The 10,899-nt window shown below is 42.6% G+C and overlaps 1 protein-coding gene across 4 annotated transcripts in view; it reads left to right on the top strand.

The window, feature by feature from the left end:
• Nucleotides 1–8,003: 8,003 nt before the first annotated feature.
• Nucleotides 8,004–10,899, top strand: part of ATOSA (atos homolog A) — an 87,941-nt gene continuing 85,045 nt past the window's right edge. Inside the window, exons 1-2 of one of the 4 annotated variants that reach the window (XM_060150240.1) lie at nt 8,004–8,195; nt 9,512–9,627. In XM_060150240.1, the coding sequence (XP_060006223.1) occupies nt 9,612–9,627 (16 nt within the window). In that variant the 5' untranslated portion in view covers nt 8,004–8,195; nt 9,512–9,611. Of the gene's footprint in view, nt 8,196–8,394; nt 9,195–9,511; nt 9,628–10,899 lie in introns of those variants that run through there. The other 3 variants (XM_060150231.1, XM_060150222.1, XM_060150216.1) reach the window with 3 other exon arrangements.

The raw sequence follows: 10,899 nt of genomic DNA, 5'->3' as shown, positions 1-10,899 counted from the left end.
GGAATAAGAAGGCAGCTAATGTTCTCTTCTCTCTGAAGCATGGCAGAATGAAATTATTAAGATATACACAGCAGGCAAATAAAGGAATCACTTCTAGAATTCTTTTTATGCTGCATTGAGCTTTTTGGTTCTGGCAGAAGCAGCAGAAATTTGATTTGAAAAATTATATTACAAATTGTTCTATCATGCTCTATCAATTGCACGTGAAGAATTTAGTTTCAGTTATGAGTTTTCCCATTTGTAAAAAGGAGTTGGAGATTTTCTGCATTATTTTTGTACAGTCTTACACTCTTTTTTCTTTCTTAAAAACCTAATAGCATAATAACCTAAGATTGCTTTTTTAAAAACTTTTGGAAGAATAAGACTCTGCTCAAAATACTTTTTCTGAAATATCTAATCATTTAGTTTATCACATACATTTTTAAAAATTGGAGTATAGTTGCTTTACACTGCTGTGTCTTATCATACACATTTTGAAACAGAGGTCACTGTTGTTGTTTATATCTACATTCAAGTCAAATGGTCTGGATTTTTTTTTTTTTACAGTGAAAAACACTGTCATAGAATTCGCATTAGGATGCAATGAACTGATATATTCTGGTGAAAAGATTTAAAGGACCAGTAACTTGATTTATATTAGACTTAATGTCTCTACCAGCTCATGGAGAGTTTAACTGAAATCCACCCATCACTGCTTCTGAAAATAGCTCACACTGTTTGGGGGCAAGATAGTTCTGTGTGTGATCCTTTAACAGGCACAAAAGGGAAAATAATTTCTATGAAAACACTACTGAATTTAACATGTGTGTTTGGAAGGGTCATTCACTACTGTGTCTACTATATCTAAGGTATGCTCTCACCATTTTGTGGTGCGTTCAAGTCTCATTACGATGCGTAGAAATTTTGTGTGTGTGTGTGGCCTCACCGCTATGCTTGCAGGATCTTATTTCCCTGACCAGGGATTGAACCCATGCCCTCTGCAGTGAAAGCACCAAGCCCTAACCACTGGACCACCAGGGAATTCCCATAGGATGCATAGAACTCTTTTTTTTTTTAAATTTTCATTGGAGTATAGTTGCTTTAAAATGTGTTAGTTTCTACTGTACAGCAAAGTGAATCAGCTATATGTATACATATATCCTCTCTTTTTTCGATTTCCTTCCCATTTAGGTTACTGAAGGGCATTGAGTAGAGTTCCCTGTGCTTTACAGTATGTTCCCATCAGTTGCCTATTTTATACATAGTATCAATAGTGTATATATGTCAATCCCCATCTCCCAATTCACCTCCCCTTCCCCCTTGGTATCCATACGTTTGTTCTCTACATCTGTGTCTCTATTTCTGCTTAGGATGCATAGAACTCTTGATAGGACTAGAGCAAGCAGTAAGTTCCCTTAGCCCTAAATTTGAACTGCTAGAAGGCATCACTTGGTTGGGGAGCATAGCTGATTTTCAAATGTCTTTTGTGTTGCTGCTACTATGCTACCAAGTCCTAGAGCAGTGTTGTCTAATAGAAGTATTATGTGAATTACATATGTAACTTTACATTTCCCAGTAGCCACATTAAAATTTTTTTTAAAAGAAACCAAATCTATCTAAAATAGGATCACTTCAACACATAATCAACATTTTTAGAGTATTAATACTTTATATTCCTTTTTTTATACTTTTCCTAAGTCTTTGAAATCTGGTGTATATTTCAGACTTTCAGCACATTTCAATTTGGTTGCTAAATTTTCATTAGAAATAATTGATATAGTGCCTTGGTCACACTCTCCCTGTCCTACTCCAGCTCCCTCTTTTCTACACCACCCTCCTGCCCAGCCCTCATTGGTCTAGCAAACTTCTGCCCCCATGCCCAAATTCAAATCTTACTTCTTGCAGCATCCCTTACCTCCCTCATCTGTTTTCTCACAATGTTCATATTTTGATTACAATAATCGTCACATCACATTCTACTATGATTTTTTTAAATGTTTCATCCCAGTTGAAAGTGATCTCATTAAGAGCAGATTGTCATATTTATCTTCATACCCTTGGTGCCTAGCAGGTGCTGAGCCTGAAAAATGTTGGTTGATCTATTTATGTGAAATGTGCAACAGAGGCAAATCCATAGACAGGAAGCAGAGTTGTGGGTACCAGGGACTTGGGGGAGGGAGGATGAAGAGTGACTGCTGAATGGTGGGTACAAGGGTTTTTTTAGGGCATTGGAAATGTTCTGGAACTGATAGTGGTGATGGTTGCATAACATTGTGAATGTTCTAATTGCCACTAAACTGTACACTTTAAAATGGTTAAAATGGTGAATTTTATGTTATGTGAATTTTGCTACAATAAAAAATTTCGTTGAAAAAAAAGAAATAATTGATCTATATTTATATTTCCTACAATTTGCAGTTGGAAAAAGTAGATTCATATACCTAAGTTGTTCCAAACATACTTACTTTTCTAATCATGGAATCAAGAACCAGTCATTCAGTTTATATTTAAATTAAAATGGAAAACGCAGTTTCTCAGTTTCACTAGTCACATTCCAAGTGCTCAGTAGCCACATGTGACCAGTGGCTACTGTATTGGCTGGAGTAGTTCTAGAGAATAGTGATGGCCTCAGGTCTTCAGTAATTACTTCAGGCTTTGTGCCCAGTTTGGTGTCAGTCAACACAAGAAATAAAAAGGAACCCGAGGTCACAGTTCATCTCTGCCCATAAAAAGATAAAAAAATATATAGTATGTGGTTTTAACATAATAAATAAAACATGAGTTCATAGAAAAGACAGATGGGTGTGTGTGAGTGTGGGCGTTAGAAGGCATTGTGAAGTAAGATTTTGGGCCCTGAAAGTCCACAAGGGTTTAGATAGGAACTGGGGAGGAACATTTTGTGGGGGAAATGGCAAAAGCCCAGTGGCAGGAAGATACAGGGTTTAGGAGGAAAACCAAACTATATGGGACCAGTACTAGGTGGTAGTTAAGGACATAAGCTCTACAGTCATGCTCCTTGGGTGTGAATCCTGGCTCTGACACTTCCTAATTGCTTGACTTTTGGCATGTTATTTAACTTCCCTTTTCCTGTTTATCTGATTATAAAATAGGGATAATAATACTTCATGGGGATATTGTGAGGATTAAATGAACTAATACCTATAAAGCACTCAGTATAGTGCTTACTACTTAAAAGCTCAAGAAATATTAGCTGCTGTTATTAACTAAGTGTGACTATTTGCTCTTTGGAGTTTACATATAACAAACCAACCACAGCCATTCTATTTAGAACTTATATCTCAAAGCACTGAGCTTAAGTTTACATAAACCAATTTACATTCCAAATGTGCAACCATTCTCAAATGTTTCTGAGTATTAGTTTCCCCATTTGAAAAATTTGGAATAATTTAACCTACTTTATCATGTTGTAATGGAAATTAAATGAGCCCACTTAGGAAGCAGGCTGCTTCTACTTATTAACTGCAGCCTTGGGAAACTTACTCATCTCAGAGCCCCAGTTTCCTAATCTACAAGATAATATCACCCTCTCAGGATCAAATGTATAATATATGTGAAGTGCTGAGCACAATTACTGTCACAAAAATGAACAATTATTTTTAACTTTTGAAAAGATCTTAAGTCTTGATGGCTCAGAGACCTCTAGCAGCTCAGCAAACCTTCAGATGAAAGGTTCCCATGGCTTGAAGTTTAGAAGCTTTCATATTTCTGAGTACTATAGTCACTTTCTGCAAGCAGGAACCAGAAAGAATCATTTTTCACTTCCTTATACCCGTGGTTAAAGAAGGTGGACAAACAGGAGTCTCAAAAAAGAACAGATCAGCCAACCGATTTAAAAGAAGGTGGAGGGTTGCTTACATGAGAACAATACCTTAGCAACGACTCCATGACCTTTCTCCCTTAGGAAGAAATGAACTGTAATAAATATGACTGAACAATCAGAAACAATTTTGGTACAGAAAAGATAGCGTGACTTTCCTCTTGTTGCTTCAGGAAATAAAAGTACACAGTTTGATATTTTTTTACTTACCTTAGAAGATTTATCTATACATTCCAGTTAATTCTACTAGTCTTTATTTCCACAATATGGTGAAAACAGATCTACCAATCTCCATATCTAAAACAGTGTATTTTCATGTGATGATTCTCAACCACTTATTATTCATGATGATAAAGTTGTTCTTTTGTGACACTAGAGAGATTTTCTTCACATTTCCAACTATTTACTGTAATTTTTATAGAATTAAAGATCTCCATGATTTGGTGACCATTCAGAATCTGGAAACTTTAGAAAACTTGCAATATCAGCAATGCAACTTACAGGCCAAGAAAAAATTATGGCAATATTCTTTGCTGGAGTTTTATATTGGTTTCCTAGGGCTACGGTAACAAAATACAACAAACTTGAGTGGCTTAAGACAACAGAAATTTATTCCCTCACAGTTCTGAAGATGCAAAGGACAAAAGCAAGATACTGGCAGGGACATGCTCCCTCTGAAATTTCTGGAGAAGAATCCTTCCTTGCCTCTTACTAGACTCTGGTGGCTCGTGGTAACCTTCTGCATTCTTTGGCTTGCAGCTACATCATTCCAATCTCTGTTGCCCGGTCGCATGGCCATCTTCCTTGTCTCTCCTCTGTCGTCAAATCTCTCTCACTTTATAAGGACACTTGTAATTGGATTTAGGGCCCACCCCACTCCAGCATGACTACATCTTAACTTGATTACATCTGCAAAGACCCTAACTCCAAATAAGGTCACATTCACAGGTATCAGGGTTAGAACATCAATATAGCATTTTGGAAGGCACAATTCAACCCACAACGAGCTCCTACTATTATAAGACAATACCAAAAGTATAATGAAAACTTATCCTTCATGTATGAAGTTTGTGCCACCCACTGATTTCCCAGCTCTCTATCTAGCTTTATCCCACTAGGGAGTAAATGCCAACTGGTATTAGAGGTACAGTTTGTGGGCATGTACAAGAATATTTTATTGGTGAATACAAAGGTTGACATGTATTGAGCTCCTATTCTGTACCAGGTCCTATGCTTGGTGTTAGAGATACAAGAAGAAAAATGCACCAGTCCCTGCTTTGGTGGAGCTCATTCTGGTAGCCTGGACTGGTTCCATGACCTTGGTAACAGTAACAGCCTTGTACTAATAAAGTGAGCAAACCAGTAATCCTCATCACCTTAGTTAGTAAAACACCTCCATTAAACACACAGTTTTGTTATACACTGCCCATGTCAGCAAAACATCAAAATTGAGGGGATTACCTCCTAGCTGAAGATGAGCTAACTTTTTTGAAGTTAATTACTCAAGTCTTTGCAACACTAGGGGAAAGCAAAATGGAGAGCAAATCAGATGCAAAAGGGGAAAGGTTCCTACCAGCTGTTTTTTAAAAAATAGTTATTTATTTATTTAATTTTTGGCTGCGTTGGGTCTTCGTTGCTGCACGCGGGCTTTCTCTAGTTGCGGCGAGAGGGGGTTACTCTTTGTTGCGGTGCACAGGCTTCGCATTTCAGTGGCTTCTCTTGTTGCGGAGCATGGGTTTTAGGCATGCGCGCTTCAGTACTTGTGGCTCACGGGCTCTAGAGCGCAGGCTCAGTAGTTGTGGCACACAGGCTTAGTTGCTCCCCGGTATGCGGGATCTTCCTGGACCAGGGACCGAGACCATGTCCCCTGCATTGGCAGGCAGATTCTTAACCACTGCGCCACCAGGGAAGCCCCCTGCCAGCTGTTTTGACTTGCTTTCTTCACCCACTTTCACACCTCACCAAGCAGGAACCAGAGATGTTTGTTTTGCTTGAGTGCTCCAAGGTGTAAACACACTTTACCACCAACACTTAGAGTTGCCATGGTAGGTAGGTCCTTATTTCCAACCATTCTACAAATGCTTTATACAATTACAGGATTGTTTTAGAATTAGAAAGGAAAGAGATTATTTACTGCCTGAGTCCAAACCCCTCATTTTTATAGGTTAAAAGAGGCTGTAGAATGTGACTTGACCTAGGCTATGCAACTGTAGTAATCAATACTGTAAGCTCCATGAGAGTAATGACCCTGTTTTTGGTGACTTTTGTGCTCTCAGAAACTAGCATATGCCTAGCAGACAGTGAGTGCTCCATAAATGTAGGCTGAGTGAAAAAATAATTTGAAAAATGAATGAATGAGTCAAAAATACACCTCTTTTAAAATATTTTTCCACTACCATAATGATCTCCAATTTTTCAACAAATTTAAGATTCTCAATAAAAAGCTTCAAGGTAGTCTAACAAATGTTCAGACAGCATCATTTATCCATGTGCTGTTAAAACCTAATTGTTTAGGGCTTCCCTGGTGGCACAGTGGTTGGGAATCTGCCTGCTGATGAGGGGGACACAGGTTCGTGCCCCGATCTGGGAAGATCCCACATGCCGCAGAGCGGCTGGGCCCGTGGGCCATGGCCGCTAAGCCTGCGCGTCCGGAGCCTGTGCTCCACAACAGGAGAGGCCACAGCGGTGAGAGGTCCGTGTACCGCAAAAAAAACAAAAAACAAAAAACAAACTTAATTGTTTAAAAGAGAATTGTTTTCCAGATTATCCAATATTCTCAGCTTCTACTCTCAACATTTTTCTGGTCTTTATACCTCTTGCAAATTCGGCAGAGGAAGAGGAGCTAAATCACAAATCTTGCTGCCTTGAAGTTCACCCAGTAAGCCTTTACAATAGCTGTTATCTGGTCCCAGCTGTTGTGCTAAATTTAGGATTTTGGATTATCTTTAACTGCTCTTTCTGTCTCCCATTACCAAGGTTAATTGAGAAGTGATGTTAGAACAAGTAAAGCTTCAGTTCATAAAAGAAACTACATACTACAGTATTCTGTAATATCAAAGTCAAATCCACTGGGAGTTAACATTTGCAGCTATTACATAAAGGAACTGTTGCCATTTGTCAGAAGTTTCATCTTCAGGATGCCAGAACATTTCCCATGAAGATGAATGTTACCTTCCTAAATGTTCTGTCCTGTTTTGATTAGTTGCAATCTTAGAGTTAAGGTTTTTAATTGCAGGTGCATATGTAATTTTACTGTGCATATGAAAACACCCAGAAAATATTGTTTTCTTCATAATAAAAATTTCATGTATTTAATAGATCTGAGGCAAAAAAAATGCAATCCCAATCTTGTAATTTACAAAAACTTTTCTGATGTAGAAGTAAACATACTTCCTGTAAAACTTTGGAAACCTCAGAAGAGTACAAAGACTAAAGTAAATCACCTTTAAACCTAACCTAGTACTTGCCTGTTGTGATTCTTGTATGCAAAATTATTTCTTAAAAAAAAAAGCCTTTTTCTAAATGAAACCAAAGAGGATTGCAAATTTTGTACTTCTCTTTGTCTCTGTTTTGAGCTCACAACCCCATGTGTACTTTGTCTATAAACTGAGTAGCTAATAGCTTCAGCCCTTGTTAGGATTGCTTGTTTTAATTACAGTAGATCCTTGTCATCTGTTTGTGTTGAAATGATGATACAACATCGCAACACGAAATGTCATCATGTCACATTGTTATAGCACAACAACAAAATTACAGCTCCCTAACAATAACACGGTGTCAAAAGTGTCCTCCTGCCATGAGTCAGTGTTTTAGGGGTTATAAAAGTTATTTTTAGCACAGTGAAGGCCTCTAGAGCTTGGGTTCCGAATCTTACTAAAATCCCTGGTGATTTGAAAAAAATCTGGTTGGGGAGGGTTTTTGCTCTTAAACTCCCCAATCCCTGCAGCGTATGGCTGCCCACTCTCCTGTCTCGGCCACATTAATTAGACCCGACTTCCACCGTGCACTGCAAGCCCCTTGGGGCTGGGTCACAACTCTGCGCCAGCATCTAGTGTGGAGGAGGAGGAGGAGACTATAATTATCCTCCACGTCTGGGGCAGGCCCTCGGATGACATCTCCCCAGTTACCCTGTGCTCTAATAGCGCAGCTCCGGTTCCTGGTCCCAGAGGCGCCGCAGCCAGCTCGGAGCGCAGGCAGGAGGCGAGCGCGGCCAAAGCGCCGGGCGCCTCTCGGGCCTCCCGGGCTCCGCCGGCCCTTCGCAGCCCGCAGCACCAGCAAGGGAACCCAGGCCCCCAGGCTAGCGCCCCGGGGCGCGGGGAGCGTTGCCATAACAACCGGGCGCCCGCCGCGGAGGCCGCCGGGGAGGAAGTGACGAGCGGTGGGTTGGCTGTTGTTGGGACACGTGACCCGGGCAGTGTTTTGACAGGGCAAACTGAAGAGAAAGAACTGGGCGAGCGAGGGGGACCGGGAGCTGGGGCTCCAGAGCTAGAGGCAGCGGGCAGGCGAAGAGCTGGCAGAGGCGCGGGGCGAGCGGGCCGGCCGGGGCGACGGGCAGGCGAAGCCCGGGGGCAGCGGGGCTCGGGTGCGAGTCGGGCAGGCAGGGCGAGGGGCTGAGCGCCGGGAGCGGAGCGAGGCGGCGGCCGAGGCGGGGGTGGATGGCCACAGGGGCGCCGGGGAGCCGCGTCGGGCTTGTTGTCTCGGGCCCCCATGGTCCTCTAACGCAGCCCCGGGGGCCGCTGCGCGCCACATTCCGCTCTCGCCGGCCCTGCGCCTCTCGGAGCCTCACGTCTGAGGTGGGAGTGTGATGTGAGCCGCTGGGCGAGCGGCGGAGAGAAGTGCCAAGAGGAGGAGGGATTGGGACGGGAGAGGAGAGCGAGTTAGTCAGCAGAGGTCGGCCGAGGGAGCCATGAAAACAACTCTCCGGCGGGGAAAAGGGCTGGCGCGGCGCTCCGGACGGCGTGGCTGAAGGAAATCAGGGCCGCGGCGGGACGGAAGGGGGCCGCACGGGCAGGCTGCGCCGAGCAGGGGCGAGCGCCCGGCCGTAAACACCTTCCCGGGAAGACCTCGCAGGGCCGGGGGGTGGCAGGGGCGCCCCGGGACAGCCCAGTAGAGTTCGTTTGGGACTGGGGGCTGGGCACGAGGAGATGACTCGCGTTTCTTTCTGACCCTCTCATTGTGTCAACTTGGCCGCGGTTGAGGCAGGAAGACTAGCCAGAGGGTAACTACACAGGTGAGGCCCGGCGGGGCGGGCGGAGCTGTAGGCGAGGCGCTTGGGGTCTTGAAGAGTTTCCTGCGCCCAAGTCACCAGGTCGGAGCATTTCTATACCAGCCACTGCGGAGGTGCCACTGTTCCCAGCGGTATTTTTCTTACAAAGGGGTTAGTTAGCTTGTGTTGTTTGAATCCTTTTTTTTTTTTCCCTGCCTGTACCTTCAGGTTATAAATAGGTCTTCCTTTTGGTTCCGAAACACTGTGTCAAAGAAGGACACGTTGGCCTGGAGAGCACAGGGGCGGGGAAGAGGGGTGCTTGGTCCGGAGGAGATGGGGGAGGGCGGTGCAGAGTTTTGCTTTTTTCAGACCTGCGGATGGTGCTGTCACCGCGCTTAGTGCCAGGGAGAGGCCTGTTAGCAGTAGTTTTCTTGCAAGATCGAGTGTTGAGGGCAAGACCAGATTAATTTTATTTTGATGTCTTTTAGCATTTTAAAAACGGAGCAGTAGCCACAGAATCGGCGGCGAGCCTGTTGAAAGAACCCACACGTGTATTTCACAGCACCTTGGGTGGAAATTGGCGTGAAGATGAAGCCAGACCGAGGTAAATAATTGATTTAAGTAGGATTTTTTTTTTCTGTGCCCCATTTTAGAAAAGTTAACCTAGTTCTGCGGCAGGATCAACTCTCTGTGAATTACATATGATTATTTGTTTCTGTTACAGATTCCAGCTGGTAAGGTAGAGAAGGGCGCATGGAAGAGTTAGGAACTAGATGGGAGAATACATTCTTCAAAAGTGTCTTCAAAGTATTAGTTTCAAGAGATATTAAAAATGAAATTGCCAAGAACAGCACGTGTATCTGTTGCCACAATACTTGGTATCATTTTAGAGTTACATTACTCATTTTTAGGTTCAATCTAACTTCGATTTTAAAGAAGTTTAAAAGTTTTTTCAACTTGAGAATTTGATCTTGATAAACTGAGAAAATTTAAAATTGAGTTCACAAATATTATTTGTCATTGCTGATTTTTGTGCTTTAGGCAAACTCTAAAAGTTTGCAGAGTACTCCAGGGCTTTGTCCAGTATATCAGTATATACACAGGGCTACTGAAATCCCTATAATAAGTAACTGTAAATGTGCCATTTCCTTAATAAACCTGTATTTTCAGGACTTATGGGAATAATGCATACACTGTGTTTCTCAAGGATTTCAAAGGAATTGAAAACTCATTTATCAATCTGCTTTTGATTGGCCATTGCAAGGACCAACTTTAGAAGGTTTTAATATAGTGGTAGTAGGAGTTTGTCATATGGGAATTTGAGTCCAAGGAACATTGTAGGAAGAGGATTAATGTATTTGGTAGGGAGTTGGACTAGATGACAGAGTTCCTTCCAAATCTGAGACTTTCAGATTGGAAATGTTAATTTATCTTTATGAATTAGATGCTTATTTAAAAAAAGATATGGGAGGGCTTCCCTGGTGGCGCAGTGGTTGAGAGTCCGCCTGCCGATGCAGGGGACACAGGTTCGTGCCCAGGTCCGGGAAGATCCCACATGCCGCGGAGTGGCTGGGCCCGTGAGCCATGGCCGCTGAGCCTGCGTGTCCGGAGCCTGTGCTCCGCAACGGGAGAGGCCACAACAGTGAGAGGCCTGCATACCGCAAAAAAAAAAAAAAAAAAGGGAAATTCCGTGGCGGTCCAGTGGCTAGGACTCCGTGCTTCTTCTGCAGGGGGCACAGGTTTGATCCTTGGTGGGGGAACTAAGATCCCGCAGGCCTCGACATGGCAGTCAATCGATCAATCAATAAATGATAATTTAAAAGAATAAAATAAAATAATTTTAAAAGATATATATTAAACTGGTTATTTTTTCCAT

This window comes from Lagenorhynchus albirostris, chromosome 1 (assembly GCF_949774975.1).
Source record: "Lagenorhynchus albirostris chromosome 1, mLagAlb1.1, whole genome shotgun sequence".
NCBI classification, from domain to species: Eukaryota; Metazoa; Chordata; class Mammalia; order Artiodactyla; family Delphinidae; genus Lagenorhynchus; species Lagenorhynchus albirostris.
This window is presented reverse-complemented; position numbering and strand designations above follow the sequence as displayed.